Source organism: Scardinius erythrophthalmus (genome assembly GCF_964197995.2).
Source record: "Scardinius erythrophthalmus genome assembly, chromosome: 14".
NCBI classification, from domain to species: Eukaryota; Metazoa; Chordata; class Actinopteri; order Cypriniformes; family Leuciscidae; genus Scardinius; species Scardinius erythrophthalmus.
The window spans coordinates 21,776,956-21,795,494 of NC_138234.1; the positions used below are offsets into that span (position 1 = coordinate 21,776,956).

The following is an 18,539-nucleotide window of genomic DNA, read 5'->3' on the forward strand; positions in this document are numbered from 1 at the left end:
GTGATTTGTGATAGTAGAGTATCTGCAAGAATGAAAGGAAAAGTTTATAGGACTGTGGTGAGACCTGCGATGTTGTATGGATTAGAGACAGTGGCATTGAGTAAAAGGCAGGAGGCGGAGCTGGAGGTAGCAGAGCTGAAGATGTTAAGGTTTTCGTTGGGAGTGACGAGGATGGACAAGATTAGAAATGAGTTTATTAGAGGGACAGCGCATGTTGGACGTTTTGGTGACAAGGTGAGGGAGGCGAGATTGAGATGGTTTAGACATGTGCAGAGGAGGGACATGAATTATATTGGTAGGAGAATGCTGAGGATGGAGCCACCAGGAAGGAGGAAAAGAGGAAGACCAAGGAGGAGGTTCATGGATGTGGTGAGGGAAGACATGCAGGTAGTTGGTGTAAAAGAGGCAGATGTAGAGGACAAGGTGGTATGGAGACGGATGATCCGCTGTGGCGACCCCTAATGGGAGCAGCCGAAAGAAAAAGAAGTTATACAAATAAACTAGATAAAATGGATGGAAACGAATAGAAAAAAAATGGGTTTAAAAGAGTCACAGCTTGGACACCTGATTATAAGACAATCCTTAAAGGGATAGTTCACCCAAAAATCTTCAAAATTATTTAATTAATTACTCACCCACCCTCATGTCATTCTAAACCCGTAAGACTTTCATTCATCTTTGGAACACAATTGAAGATTTTTTTGATGAAATCTGAGAGATTTATGTCCCTCCATTGACAGCTATGCAACTACTTTGATTCTTCAAAAAGTTCATAAAGAGATTGTAAAACTAATACATATCAACTGAGTGGTTTAGTCCAAATTTTCGGAAGAGACGATCGCTTTATATGATGAACAGATTGAATTTAGGCTTTTAAACATTCATCAACTCACACATCAGTTATCATAAACGGAAGCTCAAGCATGTTCGCTTGACGTGCAAGAAGCAGTAATGTTCATTTTCGTGTGTTATGCAGCATGTTTGACCTTCTGCAAGAACCATTGAGGTTTGTTCTCACACTTCAAACAGGTTTGGTTGAGCTTTTGTTTATGTTCGCTGATCAATGTTTATATTTGAATAAAAGACTAAATTAAGTCTGTTCGTTATTGTCACACTAGACTTTCGTTTTTTTTCGTTTTCACTGTTTCTCCCTGTCTTGTTTGTCATCATGGTAATTCATTTGATTTCGTCATTGTGTTCAGGTGTGTGTGTGTGTGTGTCATTATTTCCCCTATTTAAGAAACAAAATGCATGAAGATGATGAAAATGAACAGGCTTTAATAATCCACTAGGTGAATCCAATGACATTCCACACAACGTATACATAGACAAGACTAACATGTATGTGATATGATGAAAATAATTGTACAGCTACATAATACATTGTATGGAATAAGTGTAATTTAACTTCAGATTTAATATTACAGTATTTGGCAGCTCTATTCTATATTATATTATTATTAATAATAATAGCCTAAAATACTATTGAGTATAATATAGTAGTAATATAATAACTAACAGTAATAGCAAATTGCATGAATTGTAGAATAACAATATAATAGGCAGAATAGGTACAGTCTCTTGGAAATGCAGAGAACAGTCAATACAAGTATTACAGGCTCTCTTCAGACTTCCTTGAGGTTTGTGTTGTCCTGGTTGCCATGTGGCTAAAATGGAAGAAAAAAATGTTTATATGAGCCTAGACCTGATGACAAGCAATCAAATCTCCTACTCTTTAGAGATGAGTTGAACCTCAATAGTCAGGCATCTTTTCTCAGTCCACGTTTGAGAGTTCCAATATGGCAGTGATGGTGGTCAATGAGGCATCTATGTGTTTATATGTATATATATATATATATATATATATATATATATATATATATATATATATATATATATATATATATATATACATACAGACATATAAATACATAGGCGCCTCATTGGCCACCATCGCCACCATATTGAAATATATATACGTATATGTCTGTAACAGGAAAGTGGAAAGTAGACACCTACTGAGACAGGAACTGTACAGATATAAAATATACCACATTTGCCGCTGTAATTTTTTTCTTTAGCTTATTCAGTTCTGTGATTGGGTTTCTGTAAAGTTAGTAAGTATTAAAATAATCACATCTGTTTCAGCATGCAGTTAATTATGCAAAGTCATGACCTTCAAGAGAGGCTTTTATCACTCAGTTGTTCCAAAATCATGAAATATAGGCTATAATTTTATCATTATATAAAGTATATTTTATTAAATATATTTTTCTATATACAGAAGTCAGTAATTTAGTCATGAAAATGTGTATAATAAATAAATCTTTATTTGAACCTTTTTGAACAAAACTTTCAAACAGAATCACAAATGTCCTATTTATCGAAATATTTTTTTTTTATGCTTACAGTTGTTGTGATTTCTCTTAATTCACAATACTAACATTCATTAGTATTATACTAAAAAACATATTGTGGCACAAAATTATAACAAGCAACAGCAATAATGCAACATGCATAAGTGATAAAGGAACTTAGTTTACACTTCCTATCATTTCCTTGAACGAGTAGGCTGTAAGATTCTTAAAGAAATAGAATGGACAAAAAAAACAGAATAATCTTAAGATGCCTTATTGTGGTGATCTAGAGATGTACATCAATAATAAGTATACAAGCTTACACACAAATATAATATTAAATCAGCTACAAAGGGAGAAAAAACTCCACTAGTAGCACTTTATAAGATTGTCCTAAATAGGACCAACATCATCCAGATAGTCGTCTGCAAAGTTGAGCATCTGCTGTAGCGCCGTGAGAAGCAGGACGTCACAGTTGAGCTCCAGCTCCAGCTCCTGACTGTAGTTCTTCACCGGTAACACACAAGACACCGGCACACCTAACCGAGAGCTCACCTCCTGCACCTGCAGAGACAAAACAACATCTCATTTACTTATACATTTAGCAGGCATTTCTATCCAAAGTGACCAAGATGAGCAAGAGCAATTTGTCACAAAACCGACAATATTCGTAGTATACAATGCCGGGTTTAAGAGAGGTTGAAGGTTATGGAGAGTGACTTTGTGCCTTGATGTGAAGGAACACCAAGTCCATGTGATCGGGTGATCATGCCTCACCTTCGTCTTGATGTAAGAGGTGATATAAATATTTTGAAGATCTTCCACCACATCAGGACATGCTTCATCTACTTTTGTCATCAAAACCATCTGGGGAATGCCTGAAAATGTGTAAATAACCATTAGTTAGTCTTGGAACATTTGGCATAAGACCAGTAACATAACATAAGATAAGTAACTTACCCAGTGAGTTCACTTTTCTGCGTATGGCAGAGAGTTTTTCCTCTAGTTTGCTGGACATGAGGGAGATTTTGGTGGCGTCGATCACGTACACCACACAGTGGATCTTCTCCTGTAGAGATGCAGGTCTGGAGGCCTTTTGCTCATCCGGTTGAAACGGTGTTGTGGGGTTGAACTGAATCAAGAGGATTTAGAGTGAAATAAATATTTTGTTATTTATACTTCATTCTGGAGAACAGTGCACTTACTTTATAGCGGTCTGGTACGTGACCTTGAAGAATGCTGCTGATGTCATCAATATCCAGTCCTGCACCTGATTGCTCCTCGAGTCCCATGGTGTCACACAACACAAATGGCAATGGCTTTCCTTCACGACCGTCTTTCACTGGGTATGTGCGAAACTACCAACCAAGAAGAGAAACACATCAAGATCTGAAGTCATCAAGAGCTGTTCCTCGACCTGAAGAGAGACTTCTGTAGGAAACACTATGAATCCTGTTGAATCTGTACCTGTGTGGTGAGACTAGTGCCTGCAGATCCTGACATGGCTTTGCTGGTCATGCGGCCCATGAAGACGGAGTTGATGGAGTTGAAGAAACTGGATTTTCCAGCACCAACAGGACCGATCATTAGGATTCTGACCCGACTCACAGACGGCATCACGGGTTTATAATTCCTGATCATTTTCATGAGCTCGTCTCTTCGTCTACAACAGAGATTTTATTACTGTACAATACTGTATGAAATCAGCAGCAAAACAACATTGAGTGAAAACTTACTTTTCTGTCCACTGAACATTTCTCCATGGCTTCATCTTGACACTGATCTGAGGAGCTTTTTCTGAGGACGTTTTATTATACAAATTACTTTCACCGTAACATTAACAGCAGTACATTTTAAAATACTGGACTCTGAATGTATATAATTTACTGTACACAACTATATGTGTGTATTTCAAATTCAATAAATAATCAAAAAAAAATTCTGTTAAATCACTTACTCTCTTCCACTTTGTACACTTCACATTCATTCAGCTGAGTGTCGTTCCCATACAGTGTGGCAGGATCAAAATTGAACGGATTAACCCCCACTCCATATCCACTATATCCATCATATTCATCATATCCACCATATTCATCATACACAGCTGGTTGGTTGTTGTAGCAAAAGTACAACTGTTGGCCGAAGTTGGGTGCTCTAGCATCATCATAACGTGCATACTGTCCACTGTTAACTTTGATGCAGAGAGGGGCTCCTCCACCTCGAATGCTGAACAGGAAAGCTTCCTCATGTGTAATTTGCCGTCCACTTTGAGTATAATCTACACTAGTGTATCCACCAAAGATGTAGCCTGAACTGTTATAGGCTACAAGTAAAGTTGGACCCTGACGGTCACATCGCTGATGGAAGGCAGAAGCATTATATCCATGAACAGAAGCTTTGCAGAGAAGAGTCAGTTCAACATTCCCCAGCAAACCACAGAGCTGCTTTCTTTGCTCTTCTGTTAATTTAGAAGTGAGGGAGTTCAAGCTTAGATTTCCCTTACTTCTTTTCTTCTTTAAGACAAGACAAAAAGTCATGCAATAGAAATTACAGATCTTTTATGTATAATAGAGATTTAATTTACTTTGTTGTTATTTTTTATTGATTCTTTATAGTTTTGTCAATGATTTATTCTCTATCTTTACGAATACATAAAGCAAGTAGTTTTGTCTGAATTAATAATCCTTAATTTTTTTTTTAGTTGTGCATGTTTTTAGTTTTTTTTTACACTCATAGAAGTAACCACACACACAACTGTTAAGTTAGAGTAACAGTAAACAAATCTTTAATTAATGCAACATAAACTAATACATTTTCAACAGAAGATGTTTACTTAATATAGATGGAGCTCAGGGTGGAGCCAAATGAACAAGCCTCACCATTGTAGTGTATAAGGTTTCTGCCGCTCTGTCAGAAAGACCGTTTACCTAGAAATGAAACTGAATTCAGCTCGACAAAGAATGACTGGACGAATGAATTTTTATATAATCACTGCAATGTAATAACAGTTTGTTAAACGTTTAGGTCACACTTTATATTACAGTTTTTTTCAGTTGCTTAAGCACAATTTTGAAAACAGGGCCCGGTTTGTCAAAACACTACACACAATTAACACAACCCTACACCAAAGTAGCACAACACTTTAGATCATTTGCAAAATGGAACATTTTTGTCAAAACTATACACAAATTTATAAAAACAATATTTTGTTACCAGACGAAACACACACATTTCATATGACTTCAATCTTTTTGAACCAGTTACACACTGCTGTTGCTAACCTAAAACACGTTTAGCAAGTCTAATTCTCAGTGATTAGAGTACTGTAAATGAAGTACACAGAAAGTGCAACTATACAATAGTTCACCAAACACTACACAAGACCAATGCTGCAGACTGAGGAAAATATCATTTATTTCTCTCCATATACCCAAATCAGTCAACATGTCAACATGGAGAATCACAACAAAACATGTCCCAGTTTTCATGTTACAACAGTAGTGTGCATAACACTGTTAGCTCAGCAAACAACAGACAAATGTAAAATACTGTATCCAGTACAGGTTAAAATTACAGTAAACAACAACAACCAAAAAATAATCTGGAAAAAAAGACAATATTGTACAGAAAATACTACAGTAAACATAATATACATGATCTCTTCGCCTAGCTGGATCTGGCCAGAGAATTTCATCAACATCACAAGCAATATCCTCATTAGCAAGACAACGCGGGAAGAACCGTCTTGAATGTCGATTCTATCCTTGCACAGCTGCGGAGTCGACTTTATGTATTTTATATACTTACAGTAAAGTGAAGAATAAGACGACACAGACACGAGAGACACGAAAGTGTCGAGAGACACGTGTCTGTGTCGTCTTATTCTTCACTTTAAGTATATAAAATACATAACAAAGTTATTGATAACAGTGTATTGCATCTGGTGCATTTCATTACAGAGGTGAACCCCATGCTGTGAAATGGCAGCGCAAAGGGTGATGTTACCCCCATGTTGCCCAGGGACATTGATTATATTTTATATATTTTATCACATTTTATAGTGCTTAAACCTGATTGGTGTGTCTACAATTTTGCAATCATGTGTTTGTGTACCTGATGGCTGTGTTTACAGTTTTTTTCAATTGCTTACACACTAAAATTAAACTTTTCCCACAATTAGCAAAACCTTACACTCAAGGAGCAAAACACAAGGCTAGATTTGCACAACTGGAAGCACATTGTCAGCTTCACACTATTTGCAAAACATTACACACAGTGATTTGCAAAACACTTAACACACTTGTATACATCAGACACAGAAGTATATCATAATGTCACTTCCTTGCAATTCCAAAGCACTGACTGTCAAATTACCACACCTTTGAGCCAATCTGTTAAACACAGCCATCAGGTACACAAACACATGATTGCAAAATTGTAGACACACCAATCAGGTTTAAGCACTATAAAATGTGATAAAATATATAAAATATAATCAATGTCCCTGGGCAACATGGGGGTAACATCACCCTTTGCGCTGCCATTTCACAGCATGGGGTTCACCTCCGTAATGAAATGCACCAGATGCAATACACTGTTATCAATAACTTTGTTATGTATTTTATATACTTAAAGTGAAGAATAAGACGACACAGACACGTGTCTCTCGACACTTTCGTGTCTCTCGTGTCTGTGTCGTCTTATTCTTCACTTTACTGTAAGTATATAAAATACATAAAGTCGACTCCGCAGCTGTGCAAGGATAGAATCGACATTCAAGACGGTTCTTCCCGCGTTGTCTTGCTAATGAGGATATTGCTTGTGATGTTGATGAAATTCTCTGGCCAGATCCAGCTAGGCGAAGAGATCATGTATATTATGTTTACTGTAGTATTTTCTGTACAATATTGTCTTTTTTCAGATTATTTTTTGGTTGTTGTTGTTTACTGTAATTTTAACCTGTACTGGATACAGTATTTTACATTTGTCTGTTGTTTGCTGAGCTAACAGTGTTATGCACACTACTGTTGTAACATGAAAACTGGAACATGTTTTGTTGTGATTCTCCATCTTGACATGTTGACTGATTTGGGTATATGGAGAGAAATAAATGATATTTTCCTCAGTCTGCAGCATTGGTCTTGTGTAGTGTTTGGTGAACTATTGTATAGTTGCACTTTCTGTGTACTTCATTTACAGTACTCTAATCACTGAGAATTAGACTTGCTAAACGTGTTTTAGGTTAGCAACAGCAGTGTGTAACTGGTTCAAAAAGATTGAAGTCATATGAAATGTGTGTGTTTCGTCTGGTAACAAAATATTGTTTTTATAAATTTGTGTATAGTTTTGACAAAAATGTTCCATTTTGCAAATGATCTAAAGTGTTGTGCTACTTTGGTGTAGGGTTGTGTTAATTGTGTGTAGTGTTTTGACAAACCGGGCCCTGTTTTCAAAATTGTGCTTAAGCAACTGAAAAAAACTGTAACAGATTGGCTCAAAGGTGTGGTAATTTGACAGTCAGTGCTTTGGAATTGCAAGGAAGTGACATTATGATATACTTCTGTGTCTGATGTATACAAGTGTGTTTAGTGTTTTGCAAATCACTGTGTGTAATGTTTTGCAAATAGTGTGAAGCTGACAATGTGCTTCCAGTTGTGCAAATCTAGCCTTGTGTTTTGCTCCTTGAGTGTAAGGTTTTGCTAATTGTGGGAAAAGTTTAATTTTAGTGTGTAAGCAATTGAAAAAAACTGTAAGGTGTCATTGTTACCGTGTAATTATGTTTAAGTACCGAGTAATGGGCTATTAAGCAACTACATTCAGCCTACTTACTACAGGGTTAGGGTATAGGATTAGGATTTGGTTGAGGGTTAGTTGCATGTAATAATGCATAATTGACTGTTATTACTATGGTAAGTAGCCTACATGTAACCTAACATTTGTAACAAGGACACTGTAAAATAAAGTGTTACCAAAGTTAAATACTTAGTTAGATCTGAGAAACTACTTTCGTGTTTAAAAAAGATAGCATTAATTAGTTAGCCTACGTTTTAGATTAGCCTAGTGAACATTACAATTTATGATTTTCATGACATATGATAGGCTATTTATATCGTCTATGAAGCTTACCTTTTAGCGGTCTCTTTGTGCTTCAAACGCTGAAATTCTCTTCGTACAAGATCATCAGCATGAAAAAGGCGTGTAGCCTTTAAGCTCCTCCTATAAAACACTGATCTGCCCTTTCCTTTCCATTTCTTTCCCCTTTCTCTTTCCCTGGCCTTTCCCATAGGATATATATATATATAGGAAAGAGAAAGCCAGGGAAAGAGAAAGGAGTGAGACAGGAACAGTACAGAGATAAAATGTACCACGTTTGCCTCTGTAATTTTTTTCCTCAGCAGTTCTGTGATTGGGTTTCTGTAAAGTTAGTAAGTATTAAAATAATCACATCTGTCTCATCATGCAGTTAATTATGCAAAGTCATGACCTTCAAGAGAGGCTTTTATCACTCATTTGTTCCAAAATTATAAAATATAGGCTATAACTTTATAGCTTTATAACTTTAATAATATATAAAGTCTATTTTATTAATTATATTTTTCTATCCAGAAGTAAAAGTAATTTAGTCATAAAAATGTGTATAATAAATGAATTTTTATTTTAATCTTTTTGAACAAAACTTTCAAACAGAATCACAAATGTCCTATTTATCGAAATAAACATTTTTTATGCATACAAAGTTGTTGATGTGATTTATCTTAATTCACAATACTAACATTCATTAGTATTATACAAAAAATCAAGCATAGCGTTAGTTCTGGCAGGTCACGTTAGTCAAGCTCGCATCAGCTGACCCTCAGCTGATCCACATCTACCTATGAATACGACGCCGATCAACCTATACATATATAAGCTCCTTCAGTATTATCAGCAGCTATCGCATTTCTCAGGAGCTAATTACCCTCCTCCCTCCCCAGCTCCTCCTCTTGCCTAGTCAGGATTTAGCATTCTGATTTCCCTTTGAATCAGAATAAATTCTAGATAATGTTGTTCTTTTAAATTAATTAAATATATTTGCAGACTTTCATGTTGGTTCTGTTCTGTTTACCCCAAGGGGGGTTATTGCTGCTCTCCCTGCTCTTATCCATGCTAGGCTGCATGGATGCGCAGGGAGTTCTCGCCCAGAACTGAACCATGCAGCCAATCCAAACTGTATGCTAATTGTCAATCGTATTTGACGGTAGTGGTCCTGACAGAAACCATATTGTGGCACAAAATTATAACAAGCAACAGCAATAATGCAACATGCTTAAGTGACATAAGAACTTTGTTTGCACTTCCTATTATTTCCTTGAATGAGTGTGTATGTAAGATTCTTAAAGAAATAGAATGGACAAAGCGAACAGAATAATCTTAAGATGCCTTATTGTGTATTGTACAAGCTTACACACAAATATAATATTAAATCAGCTACAAAGGGAGATACAACCCCACGAGTAGCACTTTATAAGATTGTCCTAAATAGGACCAACATCATCCAGATAGTCGTCTGCAAAGTTGAGCATCTGCTGTAGCGCCGTGAGAAGCAGGACGTCACAGTTGAGCTCCAGCTCCAGCTCCTGACTGTAGTTCTTCACCGGTAACACACAAGACACCGGCACACCTAACCGAGAGCTCACTTCCTGCACCTGCAGAGACAAAACAACATCTCATTTACTTATACATTTAGCAGGCATTTCTATCCAAAGTGACCAAGTTGAGCAAGAGCAATTTGTCACAAAAATGACAATATTCGTAGTATACAATGCCGGGTTTAAGAGAGGTTGAAGGTTATGGAGAGTGACTTTGTGCTCTCTGTGAAGGAACAACAAGTCACTGAGTCCTGAACGGAAAGTCCATGTGATCGGGTGATCATGCCTCACCTTCGTCTTGATGTAAGAAGTTATATAAATATTTTGAAGATCTTCCACATCAGGACATGCTTCATCAACTTTTGTCATCAAAACCATCTGGGGAATGCCTGAAAATGTGTAAATAACCATTAGTTAGTCTTGGGACATTTTGCATAAGAAAAGAGTTACACAACAAACCGCAGGTAACTTACCCAGTGAGTTCACTTTTTTGCGTATGGCAGCGAGTTTTTCCTCTAGTTTGCTGGACATGAGGGAGATTTTGGTGGCATCGATCACATACACCACACAGTGGATCTTCTCCTGTAGAGATGCAGGTCTGAAGGCCTTTTGCTCATCCGGTTGAAACGGTGTTGTGGGGTTGAACTGAATCAAGAGGATTTAGAGTGAAATAAACATTATGTTATTTATACTTCATTCTGGAGAACAGTGCACTTACTTTATAGCGGTCTGGTACGTGACCTTGAAGAATGCTGCTGATGTCATCAATATCCAGTCCTGCACCTGATTGCTCCTCGAGTCCCATGGTGTCACACAACACAAATGGCAATGGCTTTCCTTCACGACCGTCTTTCACTGGGTATGTGCGAAACTACCAACCAAGAAGAGAAACACATCAAGATCTGAAGTCATCAAGAGCTGTTCCTCGACCTGAAGAGAGACTTCTGTAGGAAACACTATGAATCCTGTTGAATCTGTACCTGTGTGGTGAGACTAGTGCCTGCAGATCCTGACATGGCTTTGCTGGTCAAGCGGCCCATGAAGACGGAGTTGATGGAGTTGAAGAAACTGGATTTTCCAGCACCGACAGGACCGATCATTAGGATTCTGACCCGACTCACAGACGGCATCATGGGTTTATAATTCCTGATCATTTTCATGAGCTCGTCTCTTCGTCTACAACAGAGATTTTATTACTGTACAATACTGTATGAAATCAGCAGCAAAACAACATTGAATGAAAACTTACTTTTCTGTCCATTGAACATTTCTCCATGGCTTCATCTTGACACTGATCTGTGGATCTTTTTCTGAGGACGTTTTATTATACAAATTACTTTCACCATAACATTAACAGCAGTACATTTTAAAATACTGGACTCTGAATGTATATAATTTACTGTACACAACTATATGTGTGTATTTCAAATTCAATAAATAATTATTTAAAAAAATTCTGACAAATCACTTACTCTCTTCCACTTTGTACACTTCACATTCATTCAGCTGAGTGTCGTTCCCATACAGTGTGGCAGGATCAAAATTGAATGGATTATCCATCCCTCCATATCCACCATATCTATCATATGCGCAATAGTCATCACTCCTTTCAAGATCAGATATATTAAATACATTCTGTCCTTGATCATACACAGCTGGTTGGTTGTTGTAGCAAAAGTACAACTGTTGGCCGAAGTTGGGTGCTCTAGCATCATCAAGACGTGCATTATATCCACTGTTAACTTTGATGCAGAAAGGGGCTCCACCTCGAATGCTGAACAGGAAAGCTTTCTCATCTGTAATTTGCTGTCCACTTTGAGTATAATCTACACTAGTGTATCCACCAAAGATGTAGCCTGATCTGTTATAGGCTACAAGTAAAGTTGGACCCTGACGGTCACATCGCTGATGGAAGGCAGAAGCATTATATCCATGAACAGAAGCTTTGTAGAGAAGAGTCAGTTCAACATTCCCTAGTGAAGCACAGAGCTGCTTTCTTTGCTCTTCTGTTAATTTAGAAGTGAGGACGTTCAAGCTTAGATTTCCCAGATTTCTTCTCATCTTTAAGACAAGACAAAAAGACATGCAAAAGAAATTACAGATCTTTTATGTATATATGATATATGATATATGATTTCATTTACTTTGTTGTTATTTTTATTATTATTGAGTCTTTATAGTTTTGTCAATGATTTATTGTTATCTTTACGAATACATAAAGCAAGCAGTATTGGCTGAATTAATAATCCTTCAAAAAATTCTAGTTGTGGTTTCAGGTTTTTTTACACTTATAGTAGTAACCACACTTTAGTTAACACAACTGTTAAGTAAGACTAACAGTAAACAAATCTTTAATTAATGCACACGTCAACATAAACATACATTTTCAACACAAGATGTTTAAGTAAACATTATTTTCTAATATGGTATCGCAGATGGAGCTCAGGGTGGAGCCACATGAACAAGCCTCACCATGTTTGCAAACGGTTTCTCTCTGTCAGAAACTAGACGTTTACCTAGAAATGAAACTTAATTCAGCTCGACAAAGAATGACGAATTAATTTTTATTTAATCACTGCAATGTAATAACAGTTTGTTAAAAGTTAAGGTTACATTTTATATAAGGTGTCATTGTTACAGTGTAATTATATGTTTAAGTACTGAGTAATAGGCAATTAAGCAACTACATGTACTTATAGGATTAGGGTATAGGATTAGGATTTGGTTGAGGGTAAGTTGCATGTAATTAATTATGCATAATTTACTGTTATTACTATGGTAAGTAGCCTACATGTAGCCTAACGTAACAAGGACACTGTAAAATAAAGTGTTACCAAAGTTAAATACTTATTTAGATCTGAGAAACTACTTTAGTGTTTGAAAACGATAGCATTAATTAGTTATCCTACGTTTTAGATTAGCCTAGAGAACATTACAATTTTTGATTTTCATGACATATAATATGATAGGCTATTTATATCGTCTATGAAGCTTACCTTTTAGCGGTCTCTTTGTGCTTCAAACGCTGAAATTCTCTTCGTGCAAGATCATCAGCATGAAAAAAAGGCATGTAGCCTTTAAGCTCCTCCTATAAAACACTGATCTGCTATTTCCTTTCCATTTCTTTCCCCCGTATCGTTGTGTACTGCGGTCAAGCCAGCCGCGGTTTGAAAGCCAGCCGCCAAAAAAAAAAGAAGCGTGTGCGCCTATTACTGTGAATACGGTAATATCAGTAACAGCAGAGAGAACGCGCTTTCAGAGCGCTTAAGTTGCCCAGATCGCTCTCTCTCTCTCTCTCTCTCTCTCTCTCTCTCTTTGTGCGCATGTGCGAAGCGAATGGTGGTGAGAGTGAGTGGACAGCTGAGCGCGTGGTGAGTGCGAGGTGTTTGTGCCCGCTGTGGCTTCTCTTTTCAAACTTTCTTTTTTGTTGTATGTTGTTGTTTTGTATTTTTGTTTAAACCGTATGTGTTGTGACTGGGTGATAAAAGGACTGTTAAAAGTTTAAGGGCGCTTTACGCCGGTGTTTTCGTACACTATGGCGGCCCATACAGGTGGTGTTTTAGATTCCCTCACGCGTCGGCATGGAGTTAAAATCGTGGCGGCGGGCAGTGCAGAGGAATGCAGTTTAGCTGTTGGAAATGTGATTGGGCATGCATGCGTTTTGGCTGCTTCAAAGATGAACAATGCAATTGTACTTTTTCTGAGCACGGTAGAAAAAGCAAATGAGGTGGTAGAAAAGGGCATTGAATTGAGGGGTTCTTTTGCATCTGTACTTCCACTTTCTACACCTGCTAAGAAGGTGACTTTGTCAAATGTTCCACCTTTTATCAAGGATGAGGTGTTAGCAAGAGAGCTTTCACGCTTTGGCAAACTTGTTTCACCTGTTAAGAAGATCGCAATTGGTAGTAAATCTGAACTTTTGAAACATGTTGTTTCATTTAGAAGGTTTACATACATGGTTTTAAACAATGGGAACGAACTTGATCTGAATTTAAAATTCAGAATAGATGAATTTGACTATACAGTCTTTGTATCGACTGACTCTATGAGATGTTTTGGGTGTGGAAAGACGGGTCATCAGATTCGTGCTTGTCCGACCAGCAACGCGAATGTCAATAAACCCGGGCCTTCGGGTGTACAGCGTGAAGTGGTTCTTTCTAATGATGCGGATGAATCAGTTTCAACTGATGCTGGTGTAAATCAAGAGTCTGTGGTTGAATCAAGAAATGAAAAAACTGTCGTTGAAGAGCATGGCGAACAGTTAGAATCGGCGAAAAATGAGTCTGTGAATAGTAAAATGGAGTTGGTCCCAGTGAGTCAGTTGTTTGATGTTGATTCTGCCACTGAAAATCCAAATAATGAGGGTAATGTTTTATTGATGGAAGTGGATCAAGTAGACCTGTTTAAAACACCCCTGAAAAGGAAGAAGAGAAATGAATGTATTGTAAATAAACAAGTAAGAAAAACAAAAGCACAGGCCTATGAAATTGACCAAGGTGCTGGAAGTGAGAGCGATTCTTCTGATTCCACTGCTTCAATCTGTTCTCAGAGTGATTGGCCATGTCACGACTGCAGCACTGAAAAAATCAAGATTTTTTTAAGAGTGACAAAAAATCTAAGAGGTGTACAAGTCGTTGATTATTTTCCAAATCTTAAAAGATTTGTTGAAGTGACTAAGAGTTCAATGAATGAAGGATGCTTCTTAGACAAAGAAGTGTATCGTCTGAAAAAAATTGTCACTAAGGTTCAAAATCAACTGAGTAATAGCGACAATGAAGCTTGATTTAATGATGTTTGGGGCCTGTCTCATACTCAGTTTTTTATGGCTAATCTTATCCTGTACTATGGGTGAATTTCGCATTGCCTCTTTAAATGTGAATGGAGCCAGAGATGTGAGGAAAAGATTGGAAATATATGAGGTAGTGAGACAGAAACAAATTGATGTTTTATTTATGCAAGAGACCCATAGTGATGATAAAAATGCTGTTGAATGGTTTAAAGAATGGAAAGGTTTATCTTTTTTAAGCCATAATACTTCTCTTAGTGGTGGAGTTGGTATTTTATTTGATAAAAAATTTGTTCCCAGTTCAGTTAAAATGGAAGAAATCATAAAAGGAAGAATTTTAAAAGTGATTGCGAACTTTGAAAAATATGTATTCATTTTTTTATGTATTTATGCCCCAAGTCAACCAATACAAAGAATGTGTTTTTTAGATACTCTTTGTAAAACTTTAGAAGAGTGTAAAGGGGAAGAATACTTGTTCTTGGGAGGTGATTTCAATTGTGCAGTAAGCAGTCTAGACAGAAATCATATTGAGCCACATATGCCATCACGTAGAAGGCTCATTCAAATGATTGAAACGCATGATTTAAGTGATGTATGGAGAAATTTTAACAAAGATGTTAGACAATATACTTGGGTTCATGCTCGAGATAACTTGTTATCATTAGCAAGGTTAGACAAGTTATTTGTCTTTAAACACCACCTTAATATTTTTAAAAGATGTTTTATTTCTCCGGTTGGTATTTCAGATCATAGTCTAATAGGATATGTTATCTCCATGAATTCTGTCAAGCCAAATAGTGCCTATTGGCATCTTAATACAACACTTTTAGATGATAGTAAGTTTAAAGAAATTTTAGAATGTTTCTGGATTAATTTTAAAGAGGAAAAAAATAATTTTCAATCTTTAAAGAACTGGTGGGATTTTGGAAAAATTCGAATAAAACAACTATGTCAACAATACACCCTGAATGTCTCCAAAGAATTGACTAGATCTGTTCAGATTTTAGAAGCTGAAGTTTTGAGACTTCAAAGTTCAACACAAACTGGAAATCAAGACCTTATTGATGATTTTAAACTTAAAAAATCAGCCTTATCGGATCTGTTGGGGTTAAAAGCACAAGGAGCATTAATAAGATCACGTTTTCAAAACTCAAATGAGATGGATGCTCCATCCAAATTTTTTTTTGGGTTAGAAAAGAAAAATGGCCAACGAAGATTTATTAACGTTTTACAATCTGAAAGTGGGGTTTTACTTTCAGATCCAATTGAAATGCGTAAGAGAGCAGTCAGTTTTTATGAAAAGTTGTATAAAAATGAGTCCAAAGAAGATCAGTGTATAGAACAATGTTTCTTTAGAGATTTACCCCAGATTTCTGAAGAATCTAATGAGGATCTTAATAAACCCATAACATTGGAAGGGTTGTATAAGAATCTTCAAAACATGGAATGTGGTCGAGTTCCTGGAATGGACGGACTGCCAATTGAGTTTTATAAATCTTATTGGAATATAATAGGTGAGGATTTATTGGAAGTTCTAAATAACAGTTTAACTGAAGGATGTCTACCTTTAAGTTGTCGAAGAGCAGTTCTCACTCTTTTACCAAAAAAAGGTGACTTAACTCAAATAACAAGTTGGCGACCTGTTTCTTTGTTATGCTGTGATTACAAGATACTTTCGAAAGTGTTAGCAACAAGACTTGGTAAGGTTTTAGCAGAGGTTATATATCCAGATCAGTCTTATTGCATCCCTGGGAGGTCAATAATTGATAACATTTCATTAATTAGAGATATTTTTGAAGTAGTTAAAATATTTGGTTTAAATGCAGGCTTGATTTCCATTGATCAAGAGAAGGCTTTTGATCGTGTTGAACATGATTATTTATGGAAAGTTATGAAAGCTTTCGGTTTTAATTCGGCTTTTAGTGATAAAATCAAAACTTTGTATAATGACATTGAGGGTGTGTTGAAGTTTAATGGTGGCTTATGCGCTCCTTTTAAGGTTCATCGTGGGATCAGACAAGGTTGTTCTTTGTCCGGAATGCTTTATGCACTGGCAATTGAACCTTTTTTACATAAACTGCGAAAAGAGTTGGCTGGTTTAAAAATTCCAAAATGTGATAATGCAATCAAGTTATCGGCGTATGCTGATGACATTGTTGTAATGATCGAAGGCCAGAAAGATATACAAAGTTTAATAAGAGTAGCCAATGATTTTGAATCTATTTCTTCTGCAAAAATCAATTGGAAAAAGAGTGATGCAGTGTTACTGGGAAAATGGAAAGAAAAAACGCCAGATCTACCAGGTGGTTTAATATGGAAAAACAATGGTTTTAAATATCTGGGGGTGCATCTGGGTGATGAAGCTACTGTGCAGAAGAATTGGGAAGGAGTAATTGAGAAGATAAAAGGTCGATTGGATAGGTGGAAGTGGCTTAAATCAGCAATGTCTTATAGAGGAAGGACGATCATAATAAATAACTTGGTTGCATCCTTTTTGTGGCATCGGTTGTCTTGTGTTGATCCACCAACATATTTGTTGTCAAAGATACAATCAATTTTGATAGAATTCTTTTGGGACAAGCTACATTGGGTAATACAAAGTATTTTGTATTTACCAAAAGAGGAAGGTGGACAAGGACTGGTCCATCTGCAAAGCAGAACTGCTACTTTTCGATTGCAGTTTTTGCAGAGATTTCTAAAAACTTCAGAAAATGAAAGTTGGAGAACAGTGACCAGCAGTATTTTAAAATCTGTTCAAAAGATGAACCTCGACAAATCCTTGTTTTTAATGGATCCTAAAAAGATTGAAATTTCATGTTTACCTGTTTTTTATCAAAATCTTTTTAAGGTTTGGAGTTGTTTTAATGTGAAATCTGAAAATATAAACTCCTTATTTTGGTTGTTGGAAGAACCCCTGATAAATGGTGCGAGACTGGATGTAATGAGCACAAGCAGCACATTTACTGAACTTTTTATTCAAGCTGGAATCACAACTTTAAAAAAACTTGTATCTTTGGTGGGGGCTGAATTTGCTAATGCTGAAGAAGTGACTGCTTGTCTGAAGATGAAATCTGTTCGAACAATGGCTCAAATATTACAGAGGATGCGATCTGCTCTTACATCAGAGGAATCTAATATGCTCAAAGACTATTGTGAAGGACTTGTTTGTCCTAATGATTTGGATCCCTTTCCTAAAATGGTTTTATCCCCCAATTTAAATGATCATTCTGGAATTTTCCTACAACTAAAGAGTTTGTGTTTAGATTTTAATGATGTTAATGGAAAACAGTTGTATAAGGTATGTGTAAAGTTTTTTAACAAAAAAGGTTTACATAAAAAAGTTGATACACCGTGGCGTGATGTTTTGAGATTGAATGAGAATGTAAGACCAGAGTGGAGAGCGTTATATAAGCCACCATTAACTAAAAAAACAGCTGACATTCATTGGAGGGTTTTGCATGGAATAATTGCAGTTAATGCTTTTGTTTCTATTTTAAATTCTGAATCAAGTCAAGATTGCCCTTTTTGTTCTGAAAGAGAAACTGTTTTCCATTGTTTTACTTATTGTTTCAGATTAAAGCCTTTGTTTGAAATGTTAAAAGCAATTTTCAATTGTTTTAATGAAGTATTTTCTGTACAGATTTTAATTTGTGGCTTTAAATATGCGAGAAGTAGAAGTGGGGAATGTCAGCTGTTGAATTTTGTACTTGGAAAAGCGAAAATGGCTATATACATTAGTAGGAGAAATCATGTAGAACAAAGGAATGA

At 36.4% G+C, this 18,539-nt stretch overlaps 2 protein-coding genes across 2 annotated transcripts; both read right to left on the bottom strand.

Moving 5' to 3' along the window:
• Positions 1–2,750: 2,750 nt before the first annotated feature.
• LOC308702161 (interferon-induced protein 44-like) lies at positions 2,751–6,368 on the bottom strand (the record flags this gene model as incomplete). The annotated part of the gene is made up of 8 exons (XM_081384828.1): positions 2,751–2,921; positions 3,135–3,235; positions 3,318–3,489; positions 3,563–3,715; positions 3,825–4,020; positions 4,094–4,154; positions 4,315–4,870; positions 6,363–6,368. 8 exons carry the CDS (start codon positions 6,366–6,368, stop codon positions 2,751–2,753), a joined length of 1,416 nt encoding a protein of 471 aa, XP_081240954.1.
• Positions 6,369–8,990: 2,622 nt separating this feature from the next.
• LOC308702031 (interferon-induced protein 44-like) lies at positions 8,991–13,187 on the bottom strand. The gene is made up of 8 exons (XM_081384611.1): positions 12,982–13,187; positions 11,458–12,046; positions 11,235–11,295; positions 10,966–11,161; positions 10,704–10,856; positions 10,459–10,630; positions 10,277–10,374; positions 8,991–10,042 (listed from the first exon to the last, which is right to left on the bottom strand). Exons 2-8 carry the CDS (start codon positions 12,044–12,046, stop codon positions 9,872–9,874), a joined length of 1,440 nt encoding a protein of 479 aa, XP_081240737.1. The 5' UTR covers positions 12,982–13,187; the 3' UTR covers positions 8,991–9,871.
• Between the last annotated feature and the right edge of the window lie 5,352 nt (positions 13,188–18,539).